General features: G+C 50.5%; 1 protein-coding gene across 1 annotated transcript in view; it reads left to right on the top strand.

Annotated features, from left to right (window-relative positions):
- Positions 1-16,600, top strand: part of FSTL1 (follistatin like 1) — a 42,242-nt gene extending 25,642 nt beyond the window's left edge. The window contains exons 3-11 of the mRNA XM_040571897.1: positions 3,251-3,355; positions 4,444-4,573; positions 5,549-5,581; positions 7,186-7,316; positions 9,989-10,107; positions 10,606-10,718; positions 11,928-12,038; positions 12,997-13,094; positions 13,356-16,600. Of these exons, the coding sequence (XP_040427831.1) occupies positions 3,251-3,355; positions 4,444-4,573; positions 5,549-5,581; positions 7,186-7,316; positions 9,989-10,107; positions 10,606-10,718; positions 11,928-12,038; positions 12,997-13,094; positions 13,356-13,400 (885 nt within the window). The 3' untranslated portion in view covers positions 13,401-16,600. The remainder of the gene's footprint in view (positions 1-3,250; positions 3,356-4,443; positions 4,574-5,548; positions 5,582-7,185; positions 7,317-9,988; positions 10,108-10,605; positions 10,719-11,927; positions 12,039-12,996; positions 13,095-13,355) is intronic.
- The last annotated feature ends 2,184 nt before the right edge of the window (positions 16,601-18,784 follow it).

Genomic DNA, 18,784 nt, shown 5'->3' with positions numbered 1-18,784 from the left:
AGCGGTATGTCAGATGCCTTTGTCTCCCTGACAGAGCCGCAGACAACATTGCCACCAGCGATGTTGCCTTTTCCCCGGCCCCATGCTGAGCTCACCGACCCGATGGGCCCCTCTTATCTCAGAGCTCTGCTGGAGCCTCAGCCGCTCGCCCTCTCCATGCCCTGATGTGATGGACACAGGGATTCCTGAGTCCATCAGCCGGTTTCTGCCTCAGCTGGTTGAGCGGTCGAGGCCTCCAAGATGATGGGATCCAGCTGGTTTCGTGACCCCGGGTGACTGGCTTAATGAGAGGGGCCTGTGGATAACCACCCGGAGGAGGGAGGTCACGAGCTGCCATGTAGCTAGCTGACAAGCCGTGCAGAGAGCTGCTGGGAGCTGGGCCTCGTTAGTTCTCCTGCTCACAGAAGGGCTTCGGGATCTGGGGGAGGAGTAAGAGTTTTAATCCTGAAGTTTTAATGGCTCTGGGCCCCTTTACATCCAGTGCAGGCCTCATGCTGACACCTTTCATGTAGGATGTTGTCGGCGTAGGGGATGTTGTCACGTGTGTCTGGTCGCAGTCCCCTGAGGAATCCAGCACTGGTCAAGGCTTTGCCACACAAACCCGACCTCTTTTCATTTCTTCTTTAACTAACTAACTTGGGGACAGCCCGTTTCCAGGCCTTATGAGCTGCCTGTGGACGTCTCTGCTGGTCTGAGCCACAGGACGCGTACCATGTACCTCCCAGGAGCAAGGGTAGGGAAGCTCTTGGACGTGGTGGTGGCTCCAGAGGATGCCCCTTTGGATAGCACCAGACCTGAGAAAGGGTGCAGCTGGGTCCTGAGGTGATGGCTTCAGCAACCCCTGATGGGGGCTTCCTTCCAGAGCAGATGATATGGAGCACTCCGCAGCCCCCTGTGTCATCCTAACTAATGGTGTCCTGGGAGGTAGGTTTGATCCCAGAGCTAAACTTGGAATCAGGCATGGTTCAAGCCCTGTGTGCACTGAGCTTCTCTCTGACAATTGAAAATAAAGTGGGTCTTAAGAGCAATTTGTCCCAGGTTTCTTGCAGAGCCTGCAGATTCCCTAAAGCAATATCCCTAAGAAAGAGAAATTTTGGGGTTCATCTCACTGTCTGTTTACATTGGGGGTGCTTGCTTGTTTCGTGCTGATCTGTTCCATTTGCACTGCTGCCAAATTTCCACCCCGTCACACCAGTGTGTTGGAGAGTCCAGGGAGCTGCTGCAGGAATTAGGTCAGGTTTGCTCATTAGTCCCAAATGAGAGCAGTGGGAGAAACGTGCTGCCAGAGCCGGCGGCACAGACGTCTGGAGGTGACAGACTGCCTGGCCCTGTGCTCCCTCCAGCGTGCACGGGACCGGCTCCCCTGGCGCCTCTGCAAAAGCCATTTAGCACAGAGACACGCTTGGGTAGCGGGATGAAATGCACGAGCCGAATGCTTTCTCAGTGCCCAGCCCTCTCTTTGGATGTTGCAGCACGACATAACATCTCTCCTTCCCAGTCCCACCACAGGAAGGAGAGAGGTTTGAGAGTCAGGAGACGTGGCAAGGCTTGCAACCCCAGGCATCACCATGTTGCCCTTTGGTTTTGCCTAATCTGTGTAGTGCTCAGGCCTGTATAATGCATCAGATTGCCTCCCCAAGGAGCTTTCGTTGTTACTGCTCTAGAGTGCTTTGATTTCCTGGCACATCAGGCATTACGAAGATGCAAAGCCTTGATTTTACAGCAAACCACATGGAGCGTTTTACGAGAGTTGGAGTCATTTTACAGATTTCCACATGGTGATACCAAAAGAGGAAAAAGCGCTGCAGACATTGTTGATAGCAGAAAAGCTTCTTGCTCCCGTCAAAAGGACGGCAGGTAGTGTTTCTCCAGTGCGGCCTGGGCTGCTGAGAAGACTCTTGACATCTCAGAGAAGAGATTTCATACAACAAAAACAATCCAGAGCAGGCCAGCAGACAAAGTATGCTGAAGACCAGGGCAAGGTCATTGAGAAAATGGTTTGCTCTCACTGGGGGCTGTTCGATAAAGGCAGCAACTAGCTGTGAAATTGTGGCAAAGAAGCAAAAGAAAAAAAAAAAGAAAAAAAAATGTGCTCAGCATTTGTCATTATATCTATCAATAATGCTCCTCAGGCAGATTCTGCTCCTTTTTGATCACCTACGTGCAAAAGTATATGGTGGAGCTACAGAGACAGCACAAATGAGCAGAGACAAAGAATAATACTCGGATGGGGAGGTAAGAAGTCTTTGACTTCTAAGTGGAAATTGTCAGATGAAACGAGGGTCACAAAAAAAATTAATGGCAAACCAAAGAATTAAACCAGGGTCTCAAAGTCAGAAGCCCTGGTCTTCTCTTCTAAGAGTCTCAGAAAAAAGAGACCTTAAACTGGTGAAAGCAAATGGAGTTTTTTTTGAAAACATGATTAACCTGTGGAAATTGTCCGTGATAGCTGTCAACTGTTTGAGAATGCAGTGGGACTCAACAAAAAAAATTAAAATAAAATAAAAAAGAAAATGGATTTGACAATGACATGAACAACAGGAATATTTATGATGACTTTAGCTAAGAGAAAATTGTAAAACATAAAAATTGTGCTGCAGGGCATAGGTCAACAGCTAGCTGTCAGGGACCAGGAAGAAATTTTCTCAGTGAGAAGGTTACTGTGTAATTATCCATGACAGTGCTTCTTCCTTTTGAAGCATTTAGTCTTGACCAGTGGAGGCAAGATAATGGGTCGTGTAGTTTTGTGAAGTTTTGTTGTGACAGGGGCATTATCTGATGCCTGACGGCGATTTCTTCCTTCTGTTTGGTGTCATACCTTTCTCTGGGGTTATATTCACCTTCTTCTTAAACATATGAAGCAAAGACATTTCTGCTGCCTACCCTCCATGAAATAATATGAAGGCAGCAGTCCTTGACTTAGGGGAATTACTCTCGCCACTTACACTAGATTTTCTTTTGCTTGTGTTTGCTCCGGTTCTCCTAGGTGATTTTCAGGGAATGACCTCGAGGAAACCTTCTATTGCTGGGGCTGTAACCCTGGCTCCTTTGTCTGCTTCTGGTTATTGTCTGAGCTGTCCATCTACTGCAGTCATGTCTGTCTTGCTCTGTCATCCGCGCCTTGCCAGCTTGGTGCTCTGTGCTCCAGCCTAGAAGCTAAATGTATTATTTTTTTTAAGCTATGTCAAGGGCTGCTGCTGCTGGTTTGGGTGACTTTGGTATTTTGTGTCTCTTTCTTTGTGTCTTTCAGGAAGAGCCGAGGAGCAAATCTAAAATCTGTGCCAACGTCTTCTGCGGAGCGGGGCGGGAATGTGCAGTGACGGAGAAGGGAGACCCGACCTGCCTCTGCATTGAGGTAGGGGGGCAGAGCAGCTCCTGCATCGCCACCTGCCCCCTGGGGCTGGGCTACAGCCGCTGGTGGGATCCTGAGGGCTGTTCTGGAGCAGCTGCAAATGCACAGCGGTTCTTCAAACAGCAGGGCCTGTCCCTGCGGTGTGTACATTGTCTGGGGCTCGCAGCTGTGCTGCTCACACAGCCGCCTCGAGCCTTTACACACATGGGAGACTTGGCTGGGGGTCTTTTGCTGGGAAAGCCTGGTAGGGTATTGATATGCAGCTGGCTGTGGAGGGCACTGAAGGAGTGGTCTGCGAGCTGCAAGAGAGCTACCTCCCTGGGGTCTTGTTTGAGGAGGTTACGAGCACCCTACTAAAAAATCAGCCTTTGTAAAATGGAAATAATTGCGGTGGAGTGCTGTGAGCATGAATAGCTTCCTCCAGCAGGGAGCTGGAGATGATTAGAAGAGCCTTTCCCAGCTGTAGAGACAGAGTGTCTCCCTGCTCCGCTCTGCTCCGTGCTTTCAAACCATTCCTGCCTGGCTCCTGGGCATGGGCTCGCTGCTCCGGCCTCCCTCAGAGCCTGCAGCTCAGACGGGGCCAGCCTGGGCACTGCGGAGGGAAATGCTCCATTAGCAGGCATCTGGACAGGCTTGGCCAGCCTGAAAGAAGCACGAGACAGAAGTCTACACCCTGCGTGGTGGCACTGGTGAAGTCTCTCTCTGCTCAAGGTTGTGCTGTCTGCTCTTGGCTGGTGGTTTGTGCTAAATTCAGAGGCTGAAAGGTGGAGCAGAGTCCACAGGGAGCTGTAGCAGAGCTGAGCAAGCAGAGGAGCCACGTCTGTGGCTGCAGGACCATGCTCAGTATTTATGCTGGGTGCTGATTTCTCTGCTGTGCTCTGCTTTCGGGGAGGCTCCTGTTGTGGTGCTGGTGACTGGGGCGGGGATGGAGGGAAGCCTTTGAATCACAGATTTCCCCATGTGGGTTTTTCTGGGGTGGCAATGGGAGGGTTCAAAGGCCTTTTGGGCTGGGCTGAACCTGGGATGTGCCTGCTCCCTCTAGCTGTCCCAAAGAGGCAGGTAAAACACCCTCTTCTCTGTCTCTCTTGCAGCAATGTAAACCTCACAAGAGGCCCGTGTGTGGCAGCAATGGCAAGACATACCTGAACCACTGTGAGCTGCACCGTGACGCCTGCCTCACTGGCTCCAAGATCCAGGTGGATTATGATGGACACTGTAAAGGTAACCCTGTGTCAGGGGGCTGTGAGGGATGGCTGCTCTGTAAGGGAGGGGGAGCTGGGAGCCCAGCCTGGTAGCGAGGCAAGGCAGAGGCCTCAAGAGCCAGGACCCTGTCCTGCAAGCAAAGTAAATGGAGGAAGACTGGTAATGGTAGCCAGGCTCAACCAAGAGTCCAGATCACCAGGCACGTTTGTGGTGATGAACTAGGTCTGAAGCTGAGCCATGAAATCAGGTCAGGATCAGATCTGGTGATGGTAACCAGGATCAGGCACAGGCCACAAGTAACCATGCAGGTCCATAGTGTTGCAGCAAGACTGAAATCCAGGTGAGAAGGCCCAGGTCAGGCCAGGATCAACAAGGTTGATGACCAGGGACAGGAATGCTTGCAACAGAGCTGGAGACAGGCATAATTTCAGGCAATGACTAGGGACTGAGGCATGAGCTGAAATGGAGCCCCTGAGCAAATGGGTAGAATGTGGCTGGAGGCCTTAGGTCCGGCTGTCCCTCACTAGTGCACTCAGTTACCTGACACTTTGGGTGTGGTGGGCTCTTGGACATATCATCTTCCTGGGTTCCTGGGAGTGGGGCACTCAGGAGGAGCAGGGCAATGTCTTGCTCCTGCCGCAGGCTCCTGACTGCCTTGTGGTGAGCCTGTGGCTTCAGCCAGGCAGCGCTCTCAGTCTACCTGCTGAGGAAAGGTCAGACTCTCAGGATAAACCTCCGAAGCCTACACTGCCATCCTTGTTCATGAGGGACCTCAAGAACATCGATGAGATCCTCCCTGAGCCTTCTCCAGGCTGCAGTCATATCCCTCTCAGTGTCCCCTCATATGACAGATGCTCCAGTCCCTTTGTCATTTCTGTGGCCTTCATGATTCCAAAAGCTCCCATCTCTTGCCCAGTAACACCCAGGGTGGGAAGAGGTTCATATTGCTTCATGTTGCATCAGAAATGTCATCTTCTGTCTTTCCTTTAACAGAGAAAAAGTCTGAGAATCCAGCTGCAAGTCCAGGTGAGAAGCCATCTCCTTACCTGACAGGGGCCTCTGTGTGTATTTGGGAAGAAGGTCTGCTGGGGGAGTTGCACAGCCCTGTGTACAAGCGATACCTCTGCACTGGCGGTAGCAGAGCCTAGGTTGATAAATCAGCTGAATTGCTTGGCTCCTCACTCCTGGGTAACCTTTCAGATCTCATACATCTCCTGGGCTCTTAACTGTGCTGGGAAATCTTAGGGATTCTGGGCATGTACAAGGTGAAGTGAAGCACGGTTTGCCCCTAGGGATGCAGGCCGTGTTCATCACCCAGACTGAGGGAAGAGACTCAGAGTTCCTTGGGGATCAACAACACAGTAACTCTGGAGCTGTCCTCCCCAGCTCCAGGAGCACTCTTTTAAAAGGAGACTTTTCTTCGGGAGTGATTCACTGATGGGAGCCCAGGGGCAGGGGGACAACACTGTGTAATGAGTGGGACATTTTGGGGGGAGTCAGGAGGTGTAGCTGAACCGCCTCTCCCATCAGCCAACAAGTGTATTTGGTTCCTTGTGCCTTATTTCTCTCCGTATCTGTTGCCCTGTATACTTAGACTATGGATTTTGGGGCCATGGCCTGTGCTTTATCAGGGGACCCTGTTCCCACCCATGGCCTCTAGGTGCTGGAGCTGTATAATCATCAGCTTCAGCTTCCTAGGAGACATGAGAGCAAACCCTCATACAAGCAAAGGACCATGTCAGAGCCTGGCCATCACCTCAAAGCAGTTTCAATGAAGCTCAAAATTAAATATGTAGAATCCCTATGGGTTTTTTATTTACATTGGTCTGTCCAGTTGTGATTGTAGTCATTGGATTCAGAAGGAGATCCTGATTGTGTGTAACTGACACACACGCACGCAGATTCCCCTTCTGGCTCCATTCACCTCTGGACAGGTGTGACAGCTCTGAGAAATACAAAATACAAAGTCTAAATACAAAGTTTGATACTAATACACGAAATGATGCCTCCCTAGAGAAACCTGTGCATCTGGAGAACACTGACAACATGCTCAACTTGACCCCCTCTAATTTCCAGTCTGAGTGGGCAAACTGGGATTTTGAAGAAACAAAATCTCGTGAGATATTAGGCCCTAAAATTCAAGTTTTGAGGAGAGCATCATGGAAGGCTTGCTCAGTCTAGTCTTTGCCCTTGCAGCAGATGGAAGGTTTCGTACCCGAGGGCTCGTGGCCAAATGCCTGTTCTGCGTGGCGTTGGAAAGCCTGGGGACACGCAAAGTCCAGGGCCACTCGGTCGCCTTCCTCCCTCAGTCTGGGGACTGTTCACGCCGAGATGAGTCAGCGTAGCTCTGGACTGCTATTCCACAAGCTTTAGGGGACTGCAAGGCAGCAGAGTGTTGGCAGGGGTGTCGTTTTCTGGCCTTGCCACATGGTGTCACCCACAGCCCGTCCGCCGTTCAGCACATGGCACCTCTGCTTTGATCTGTCCGTGGATCATCTCCAAGGGGCCTGGAGACTGCCATCAGGACTGTCTGCTTGGCTTTTATTTCCGGTCCCCTCTCTGTGGTCTCCCTGCCAACGTTGTTTCTCTCGCCCTTGCTTTCTCTCCCCCTACCCCATCTCCTGTGACAGTTGTCTGCTACCAGTCAGACAGGGATGAGCTTCGTCGCCGCGTCATCCAGTGGCTGGAAGCTGAGATTATCCCAGACGGATGGTTTTCCAAGGGCAGCAACTACAGTGAAGTCCTGGACAAGTACTTCAAGGCAAGTAGGGCCTGTCTTAGGGGCTGGAGAACATTTCTTGGCCAGCCATGCCCCCCATCGAAGAGGCTGCACAGTGTGGAGATGCTGAGATGGGGGCCAGAAGGGTCTGGTGTGCCCTGCAGCGTGGTGTGTTGTGGGCTGCCTGCAGCAGCTGCATGGAGAAGTGACCTGTCTCCTGGTATCTGACCTGCCCTGGGGAAAAGAAGATAGGCAGGACAACCATGCATGTAGTATGGGGGAAAAAAATCTGATCTTAGAGGTCAAAAGCTAGCCAGAGGACAAAAGGTGGGTGAAAGTGCTGGGAATGCAGCTACGTGGAGCAGCAAGCTGGGGTGGAGGCTGCTGATCCTTTGTTCCTTGCAGTCCCAAGGCCACACTGAGATGGAGACGGGATGTGTAGGGGCTTAGAGGGGAATATGTGCCTGCAAGGAGCGTGGCCCAGCTGTGGCAGAGAGCTGGCAGTTCCCTGGTGCTCTGCGGGGAGAGGGGACCCCCATGAGCCCCCAGCATTAATGCCATGCCTCTTCCCTCCTCCCTGCCAGCCCATCTCTCATCCCATCCCCACCCCCTTTTATAACCCGCGGATCACATGCGTCTCCCATGCTCCTGCCACATGCACTGCTGCTTCCCTCCCCCTCACGCCCGGCTCCTGATAAAGACTTCAAAGCATTCGGGATGGAGCTGGAGGAGCAGGTGGGGAAGTGGGGGGAGTGCTTAAATCATAAGCTGTTGACAGCGAGAGATTAATGGTGCCTGACAGGAGTTAGTGCTGCAAGCAAATTTGCCATGGCAATGGCACCCCCTGGTGAGACAGAGGAGCCGGTCCCTGTGCTCCAGAGAGCATCTTCCCTTTTGTAGCCATTAATTCTGCCTCTTCTGTGGAAACCCACTTGTGGCCCACTGCCTCAGGCACCCCCACCAGCACCCAAAAGCTTCATTTTCCCCTGCACATGTCCTGACCCCAGCCACCTTTGCAGGGGACCTGCCCGGGCCATGGGTTTTGCCAAAATGCGTGAGCTAGCCGTGGGCTTGTTCTGCTGCCATGCACAGCCTGGTCACCCCCCGCCAGCCCACACCAGTGAAATCCCATGGCTGCAGCTCAGGGGCAGACAGCCTCGTGTTCCCTTATTTTCCCCCTTTTTGTGGAGCACTGATCCCCGGCACGAGTAGGCAAAAGTTTCCATGACAAAGCCATACCCTTTCTTGGACCAAACTTCCTTCTCTGTCAGGTGGTAATCCACCGTGTCAACAGCCCAAAGAGCTTTGAAATACTTTCAAAGCAGAATGCAGGGCTTGGAGCAACTCAGACAAATCCAAGCAAGGCAAGCTAAATGGGTCCATGTGTGCACAATTTGTTTCACCAAGGAGCCTGAGATGTTTGCCTCACCCAGCCCGGGGCTCCATGTGCTGCCCTGGAATAGCCTGACTCCTGCCCTGCAGGCAATAAACACTGGAAGCAAGGAGGAGGTGAAGGTTTTCCCTTTTCTCCTTGACCAGAGGAGTCTGCAGATGTGGCATTAAGCTGGAAGCCTGCCTTGCGTAAGTCACTGGGAAGTGGGTCATACGCCAGGCAGGCCTTGACCTTGAAGGACATTGGCATTAGGCCAGCAGTGGGAAGCTGCTCTGTTTTGGAGGGTCTCTGGGGGAACAGGTAAGTGCAGACCATTGTCTTGAAAGGCAAGAAAGCCAGCTTAACCGAGCCTGGGTCATTAAGGGAGCTGTGGCCACTTCTAAAAGAAACAGCGGGGGAAGAGGCTTCAACATCTTGCAGAAGCTGAAACATGTTGGCAGCGTGGTTATACACAGGCTACAGTGCACGGAGTAATTTTCCTAGCCCTGTAGGTTTCTGCTGAACCACAGAGGTAACAGCAGGCAGCCGCTCTGAACATTCCTGGAAGCCCTGCATGGGGGGCACGGTGACCTGCCCCGAGCCACACGGTGAAGATTGACCAGCATCTCGCGCAGCAGACCGCTTGCAGAATTCATTTTCCCCTCACTGCAATGCAGCTGTCTCTGAGGGGGCCCGGCAGTTCCTGCTGCGTGCCCTGCGCTGTGATATGACATCTCCAAACAGGGAGGGAAAATGCAATTACTGCTGTGGGAGTACAGCCAGGACTTTGGGGCTAAAAAGTCTGCTCTTCAGTGCCAGGAGCCCTGTCAGGACCCTATGAAGTCGGTGGCAAGGCATTTAGCTGTTGCATTAAATTGTTCCTTCTCTGGGATCAGCAGAAAATTACTTCCTGTGATTTTCCCTTTTGTCACTGTCACAGTTCAGGCACAGCTTTGGATTTTCACATATTGGAAAGCTGACACCTTCTTGAGCACAACTGGTCTGCTTTAAGGCAGGAGGTATATAAGAAGGCTAGGAGCTGGCTGGAACAAAGAGAAGAAATGGGGTTAGAGCCATAAATCAAGCAGCAGGAGGTGAATGAGAGGCAGTGTAGCTTATCAGTGAGCAGGAGGCCACAGCCATGTTTCCCGTTTCTGATGCTAGTGTGGATATTTTGCTGCTTTTCTCTGAGCCTCTGTTTTTTGTGCAAAACAGGGATGACGCAACCAGTTTCACTAGCACTTCAGAAATGCTAAGTACCTGTGGAGGAATGGTAAGGAAGGGGGGGGTACCTTGGACCGATAAATCAGATCTTCTCACATCTTGCCATCTTTCCCTGCAGAGCTTTGATGACGGCGATTCTCGCCTGGACTCCACCGAATTCCTGAAGTTTGTGGAGCAGAATGAGACTGCCGTCAACATCACCACCTACATGGACCAGGAGACCAACAAGCTGCTCAGGTGGGCACTGGACGGGATGCCAGAAGGAGGGCAGGGAACAGATGTGGTAGAAAGGTAGAAAGCGAGCTCACGGACCGCCTTCAGTTAGAGCTGGCAAAACCATCACATGAAAAATGTAGTTTGAGAGGTTTCCCTTTTTCTGCGTGTGTGCCCCTGTGTGTGAGACAATGAGGAGAACAGACTGCTTGTGGTTAGGTTGTGCTTGCGTCTGTACTCGTGTGACAGCATGTAGGCGTCAACAGGGTGCTATTCCTGCTGCCTGATTTGTTCTGAATACACCCCCCTCCACGTCCCAGCCCTTCTCCAACCAGGGAGCGTTTTGTGTCTGTTTTTCTTTTGTCTACATCAGTGAGATTTTCTTACAGAAGCCCTTTCTGCCAGGCATCTCAGAGCCTTTCTAGCTGTTACTGGTTTAACTCATCTGTCCTCTGAAGCCAACAGAGGAGGGACCAGCTTGGTACAGCCCTGTGCAGAACACACCTCTGTGTTTCCTTTCAGGGGACTCTGCGTAGATGCCCTCATCGAGCTGTCAGATGAAAATGCTGACTGGAAGCTCAGCTTCAATGAATTTCTCAAGTGCCTCAGCCCATCCTTCAACCCACCAGAGAAAAGTAGGAATTCTTTGCTTGTATTGGGGAACTACTGGGGTACTGATAAGGGGGGAAAGGAAAGGAATCAGCTTTGAGCCAGACATCGGATGCCATAACTCCCAACGTTAGGGTTGACATACACCTACCTCCCATCTTACAGCACCCCTTGTTCTTCTATCCCTGCATTGTCAACAGAACTGCTTTTTCTATCCCAGAGCTCCTGCAGCTCATGTGATGAAAAAGGTTTGGATTTTCAAAGCAAGGACGTAGGTCAAATGGATAAGGCATGCTTGGAACGTCAACGCATATATTTAACGGTGTGGAGATAAATCATGTGAGGAGTTCACGTCTGGATAACTTAGAAAAGTCAGACCAGACCAAAGTCCTGCTATGCTCTGCCTTTCACACAGAGACCCTCCCTGACGAATGTCTCAAAGTTCGCTGTCCTTCCAAATCCTGCTTAGTGCTACAGCTCACGTGGAAGCAGCTTAGTGTTCTGCTGAGCAGGCATGCGGAGCCATTCATCTAATTGTCTCCTCAGGGGGTACTTTCGCCTGCCGGTCTGAAGGTGCTGGGTTTGCATCCCGCTGCGGTGGCACTGAGTAGTAGACAGAGGCTATGCTTCTTAGGGAATATTAAGTTGACCTCTGTTGTTGCCTGCTTCAGTGGGAAGCTAGAGATGATCAGCTGGTTTGCACTGAACCACCACGCTTGAGCGCTTTGAGGGCCTTGACTTAACCGTGTACTAGAGCTCTGAGAAGAAATGTGAGCTAAAATGAGAAAGATTTTTTTCATTCCTTTCTTAAGGCTACGGCAAATGCACTCACCATTTCCCCAACTTCTCCCTCCTGACACAGGGCGTTGTTTCAGAGTGACCAAAGCTTTCACTTTGGGGGTTCTCTTCTATGTATAAGGAATGTCAGATCTATGTCTAGAATGTCAGATCAGGACATTCAAACAAATCCAATATCAAGATCTCATTTTAATTGAGAAATCGAAATGTGTGCTTTTGAGGAAGCAAAATGAATTGGATGACTTTCCCAAATAATTATTTTTTTGGCTAATTTCACACGCCAAATTCAACATGAATATTTCAGTCATTGAGGTCCACTCTTGGTGGATTGGTGGCTAGAGGGAGGAAGGCTTCCTCCAAAGGCATCTCTCCTGAGTTTGTTGTCTTTGACCCACTGTGTATCTCACAACCACTGCCCTTGTTTTGTGCCTCTCTAGAGTGTGCCCTGGAAGACGAAACTTACCAGGATGGAGCAGAGACCCAGGTGGAGTGCAACCGCTGCGTCTGTGCCTGTGGGAACTGGGTGTGCACTGCCATGACGTGCGAAGGTCTGTATGCTCTCCAGAGGATGGTTTGTACAAAAGAGATTTTTCGTTTCTAGATTTTCAAGGCCACCAACTATCCAGATTCTGTCTCTCTCCAGTTCTTCATCAGCTTCTCTGTGTGTGGCTTCTCCATCACCCTCGTGTGCTCCAAGTGGGCCAGACCAAGCTGGTTCTGTTCTAGAGTTCAGAAAGTGCATAACTGAGCTGGAGGCAATGCTGCTGGGGTTCGTAGGTTGGGTTTGGTGTGATGAAAACGCAGCACCAAATCTTCCAGACTAGAACTGCTTTGCATCCTGCTGGTTCAGGGCATGCACAGACCAAATAAGTAACTGTCTGCAACCATATGCTTATGTGTGTAGTATCCCAGCCTTGAAAGTTGCTGTGCAACATCAAGTGTTGCTGCCTACTTGGCTCCCTGCATCCGCTGCAGAAGCATGCAGTGGGACAACACTTTCTTTCACTTTCTGCCTGTGTCAGAGCAGCAGAGGGATTAGATGCTATTGTTAGGGAGATAATGAAACCGAAGACTCAGATCAGATACATCAGCAAGATGCATCTCCAGTAAGCAAAATTACCTCTTCGTTACACATCAGTTATTGAGCTTGCATAGCATTGAGCTTACACTTGTTCCCTACAAGGGGCCAAGATGTTTGAACTTACTATAGGTGCTTTTTCTAAATAATAGGAGAGAAAAGCAGAATGCAGACTCTTCCTTACAGTTTTATTTGTTATCATGGTGTAAAGAGACAGGGAGAGGCTGGAAACCTAGGTTCTGAAGTCCCAGGCAGCCACAAGGCCTATTTTCTTTCAAAGAAGGTGTGGCCAGACAATGCAAAGCCTCCTTAAGCACAAGGTGTGCTATGGTCTGAGGCAGACTCAGGCTGATCTGCCTCTTTTTGTTCTGCCCCTGAAATCTGCGTTCCCCGTTTGTGATCACACTGAACTCCTTTCCTGTATACAGGGAAGAATGAGAAGATGCCTGCTCGGAGACAGCAACCTGATCAAGACTTGACTGAGGAGGAGCTAGCTAGATACGTTCAGGAGCTGCAGAAGCATCAGGTTGGTATGAGGCTGGGAAGATGTGCTTACATGAAGTCCTCTTGTTGGAGGAGTTCCCTCTGCTTCTGTCACTTGGAGGCTTCTGGTAGACAGGGGAGCGCAGCAAAGAGATCTTCTCTGTTGCCTGGAGGGACAAATACAAGTGTTGGGCTTTGAGATATAAACCAGTGTTGGCACTGCTCGTGGGTGGACCAAAGGCTTCAGGGCACTGCCAGCTCCTGTGTCAGTGCAGAGCTTCAGTTTTGTGCTCTCTTTCCCTAGGAGACGGCTGAGAAGACCAAGAGAATGAGCACCAAGGAGATGTGAGGGGCCTCCACACCGGAGGAGCCCGGGAGGATGGGCCCAACCTGCTGCCCCGTCCTCCAGTGCTGATCTCAGTATGCACAAGTGTCTGCTACAGTTGCCCAGTCACAGATATTTACATTGTATAGCGATGGGTTATTTGTTTTGTAATACACAGAGAATGGGGCCAGGAAAGGGGAGCAGAGCCCACCTGTTCAGGGAGCTTCGTTGCTGGGGCTTTGGAAGGCTGGGAGGCAATTGCAGCAGCCCCTGGGACCCTTTCCCAGAGCAGGCAGCTGTTCCTCCCAGGAGCTAACAGGGATTTCTCGTTCCCCTGGATCTGGGGAAAGGACGGAGGTCAGTGCTGGATAGAAAAGGGGATCTTCAATCGATACAATTGTCAGCACCGGCCTTGGCTGCAGAAATACAGGCCCGACAGTTTTGTGGCTGGGTATGTGTGCTGCAGGGCAATCGTTAGCCAAGGACCTTGCCCTGCTTACCCTCCCCTTTGGTTCGAGATCCTCAAAGCTGGTCAGCCTCGTGTGACACCTGGAAGTCGTGGTGCCATGCCGCGGGCACCAGTCCAGCACGTTCCTCCTTGCTTTCCACCGGACTGTCCCCAGCAGCTCCTCCAGTACATTGTGGGCTCCAACACACGGTTCCTTGTGACCTCATCTCACTCTTACTCCCCCTGCCCTCTCTTTTAAAGGTGCTATCATATTTTATTTTCTTATCACATTCACATGCTGACTCCCCCTTTTGTTTTGTTTTGTTTTTATTACTTTATTTCCTATGGTAGTAATGCAGCGTTTGTATGTCTCGTAGCTCTAGATCTTTCAAGAAAACCCAGCCTGTGGGTTTTTTTTTCATTGACAGTGCTGTAATGTCCGTGCACAGTTTGTACCACACTGCACTCAGCCACCACAAACACCACAAGCGACTTGTGAGCCCTATGCTACAGGGTATTTCTCAGTCGGGGACTGCAGCGTCCCTGATGGGACAAAGAGACAGGGCTGGATCTAACAAGTTCCACCAGACCCAGACTGACACTGCAGCTCTCTCTGTCTCTCGCTCCCTTGGCTAGCACTGACTGTGCTCAAAGTCCATGCCTAGGCTTCCCTAAATTGCCCAGGGGGGATCTGCTAGGTAGTCTAGAGAGAGAGGGACCAGGCAGTCACGTTAGTAGGGTATTTAAAAAGGCTTAACTACAGAGAAAACTTCAGTTGGGGTCCTGGGCTGTTAGCCATCATCTTGGGTTTTTCATCTCCCTCTGGGGTAAGGCAGCAGCATTATTCATTGATTTCAGGTGTGAGTTTGGAGTGAGGGCTGGAATCGTCATTACTGACACATTTCACAGATCAGACCATCTGTGACCGCCTTCACATCCCTTCATGGGTCATTGTCATTTGACTTGTTTCTCCGAGCATTGGTCCTAGTTATGACATGCTGTTTTGTTGACAATCACCTCTCTAGCCTCAAGCCCAGCTGATTTTCTCTTGCAGTTGTCAAATCTGTTCCATACACCTAGACACCTGAACATCCTGTGTCCACATTCCCTTCGTGCCCCTGCTGTGCATCCCAAGCAGTTGCACATATCCATATGACTGCCTGAGATTTCTATCTTCCTGTTCGTGGACAACTTCAGCAATTGTTGCCAAGTGTCTTGCAGTCCCTGGTGCTTACTCAAGCGAAACTCCACTTGCATCAGCAGAAGCATGTTCTGCTTGAGAGGAGATCAGCAGGGCTTGTGTCCCAGCCTTCCCCTTCTGGCACAATGTTTTCCTTGGAGAGGAAGAATGAGCTGGTGCCTAGCAAGCGTAGGAAAAGAAGAAAGCTTGGTCCCTCCTGTGGTCTCACCTGAGAGCCGTATTTGTTCAAAGTTGTCTGGTCTTTGAGCTATTCCCCTGGTGTGAATCCAGAGGACTTCCACTGACTGACACAGTGCCACATTTGCAGTGGGAGTCATAACCTACCCTGCCATGCTTGGAGGCTTTGGCATAATAAATGCAGAAGGGCTTGCTCTTAGGGGCTTCTTCTCCCATGAAGGTCCAGATGTGAGAAGCTAGCACCTGTGATGGGGAGGGGAATGAGCCCACAGGAGCCACAGGGAATGCAGGACAGCACTACGCTGGGAGTCACTGTTTGTGTTCTGGTGGCAGGGGAGGAAGTGGTTGGTGGAACAGGAGCACCCGTTAGACACCCCCCAGCTCCTCCCCACCAGGATGAGCAAAGCAGCTTCATATGCTGGATCTGGAGTCACAGGAACGTGGTTAGTAAGTGTTTTGCTTTATTCTGACCCTGCTCTGAAAGGTAGTTCATGCCTCCCAGCTCGCTTCCTTCCAGTTTGGATCGTTAAAGTGCCTTAGAGAAAACACAACAGCTTGCCTTAAAGGCTCTCCCTGGATGGGAAGAAGATCTCATTGTCCAGTCAGGAAAATCTCCAGCTGGGAGAAGGAAAAGCATGTGCAGGAAGGGGAGGCTGATGGTGGCAGAAGGTCTGTAGGCTGCAGTACGCAGTGCATTTTTGTCTCCTTCCTGTCTCCTGTGGGCATGCAGTCTGCGAGGATGGCTCCTGGGGCTGGCTGGAGAGTTGTGTGCTGGCAGTTGAGGTTACAGAGCTTGCACTTGGACTGAAGGCCGAGGGGTGTGCTGCTCTTTCAGGAAAGATAAGCTCTCTGACAAGCCATATAACATATCCTAGGGTAGCCTGGGATAGGGGCGCAGGGAACGTGCCCCTGCAGAAAGAGCTGCCTCCAGTGGAGCTTTATCCTCCTTGTGCCCTCAAAAAGCAAATGTACCTGTGGCAAACGGTGCCAGTTCAAAGGGCTACGGTAACCAAAAGAGAGCAAAACCTCTTGCCTCCCCACACCGAGGGGAAGGGCAACCATTCAGTGAGCGATGCCCACATCAGGCTGGTGGGTTGTTCATGTTTGCAGGGTGACTCGGCTGCTGAGGAAGGAAGTGTTGAATTCCAGGTGTTGCCTTCTAGGACAAGAGATTGCAAAGGGCAGGGAAGGCGTTTTGTTTTGTTTTGTTTTGTTTCAAAAAGCCAAATTTAACAAACAAAAAGTCCCCCTCCTCCTTCTATACTCCCTCCTGTACGTGTGTGAAATTTATCAGTATTCTGTAGGTTTCCTTAGTGCACTTATTTTACTTGATTTTGTAATTTTTTGAAGCGGGGGGGTTGGATATTACTGCCAAATAAAACAAAATTTAAAAAATAAGACTCGTGTTAGATTTCTGACAACCCTCATTTTCCTCTTCAAAACCAACCAAGCAAGCAAAACAAAGAAAGTAGCTGTCTTTCAGCACATCCCGTGATGGATACGTTTATACAGAGGTCTCCATGCACTGGAAGAATGCAGAAGGACACCAGTAGCACAGCTTGGTGCCATCGCTCTGTCCCACGTGGCATCAGGGAGGCCTCAGCCGGAGAACCTTCTGGTTTGGGCAGTGCCTTTCACAAAACAGGTGGACCAAGTGGGAAGAACCCAGAGGCAACTAAAACCTATAACCAGAGGTCTCGTAAATTTGACTTACAGGGACCAATCATCAGCCTTGGGCTAGTTAAGAAGAAAAGCCCTGAACATTTGTCTGGGAGAAAAGCTGGGTTACCTTGTTTTACTTGCATGCTCTTTTCAAGGCAGTCTAAAATAATTAACATTTCATCTCAGTGTTACTTTTCACTCTGTAGCAAATAATGCTACATGGCCTCTGTAGCACTTACCAGCCTCTGTGTACACAGACTTAACGCTTGTCATTCCCTGGGCATTCAGTGCTCCTCTGTAAAATAGGTCTATTTTATTACTTTTATCTATACTGCTACAATTTCCCAGGATTTTAAAATGGAGTGAAAGGAAGTGTCAGGTACAAATTTAGCTAGATGGCACTATAAATACTGCGCCTTGTGCAACACGCATACTTGCCAAGGCTAAGTGATTTTGGGGGTGGGAGAGAGGAAGAGCAAGAAGTCTGTTGCCCACCTCTAGCAGAAGACTGGCATAAACTCTGACCTGCCATTTTGGGGAGCAAAGCACATGTGAGTACTGGTGAGCTGCTGCACTGTGTGGCTACATGCATTTAATTACTTTGCAGTTTTGCAGCACTGTTGAGCTTCAATCTGAGAAATATGTTACTTAAGTGGCTGATCCAGACTCTGAATGGCATTTTTAAGGTATTTATTACCTTTAATTCTGAAGATGGGATCAAACTGGTCTGTCATAAGACTCGATGCCCGAAAATACCGAGCAAGTTCACAGAACACAACTTTGGTAGAATGCAGGCTCAAGGCACTGCAGGAGACCGGAGTAAAATCCAGGTGACCTTACCCATGTGCTTACATAAAACCTCCCTCCAACTGTCCTGATCTAGCTGAAACAGCATAACCTATATACAGTGGACGGAATTATGTTGAAAAGAAATAACTCTACTGATACAGTTTCTGCTTTTAAGCAGCTGTCTCTGGGTTTGTATCAGGGATTGCATTGGTGAATCCACAAAAGGGACTGCCGTTGTTCCCTTTTAGGTTCCGCTATGCATCACGCAGAAGCAAAAGCAACCTGCTTTCTAAGCCCAGACATCGTCAGGGCAAAAGTTCCCTCAGGCTGTGAATCTTCTCCTTGTCGTCACACGCTGCTGCTGCTTCTTCCAATATGCGATTACTGATTACACAGCTTTTAACCTGTGTCCAAAGGGCGACAAATTGAAATCATGAATCTCAAGTTGCCTGTGCATGCAATATATGGTACCACCAAAGTCATTTCGGTATCAGCCTGTGAACTGCATCAGGCCTCTTCGCCTGAAAGACTTTCGGAGGGAAGATTTGCGGATTTAATCAGGAATAAAGCTGTGCTTTAATGTCCAGGCAAGGATATCCCTGGAGATATACAAATACCGCCTGGACACAGTCCTGGGCAAGGTGCTCTAGGTGGCCCTGCCGGAGCTGGTGGTTGGACCAGATGGCCTCCAGAGGTCCCTGCCAACCTCAGCCACACGATGTATGCCGAGATACTTCTGAGCCTTTATTTTTGAGAAGTTTTTTGAGAAATTACCTCTGCTCCAAATGGCCAAAGAGCTCTTGTGGGAAGCTGGGGGCTCTCTGGTGGAGCCTCTGGGACCCACCCCCAGCACCGAGCTGCGTCGGGGGACACTGGGTGTGGAAAGATACGCTTAATTTTATGGTTAGGAGTAGTCATGTTTTTACACCACATTACTCCACCGAGTGTGGTGGAGGAGCCTGTGCAGCGGGCAGGTGCCGGCGGCTTTTTGGCTACCCAGCCGGGGGCGGGAGGTAGCGGTGCCCTGGGGGCGAGCAGCGGGCTGACGGCAGGAGCTAGCGGTACCCGACCGGCCAGCAGAGCTGTGGCGAAGCCTCCTGAGACAGGCAAACCCGAGGGTCGCCGCCATTT

Source organism: Cygnus olor, chromosome 1 (assembly GCF_009769625.2).
Source record: "Cygnus olor isolate bCygOlo1 chromosome 1, bCygOlo1.pri.v2, whole genome shotgun sequence".
Classification (NCBI taxonomy): Eukaryota; Metazoa; Chordata; class Aves; order Anseriformes; family Anatidae; genus Cygnus; species Cygnus olor.
Note: the sequence above shows the minus strand (reverse complement) of the source record. Positions and strands in the feature narration are given on the sequence as shown.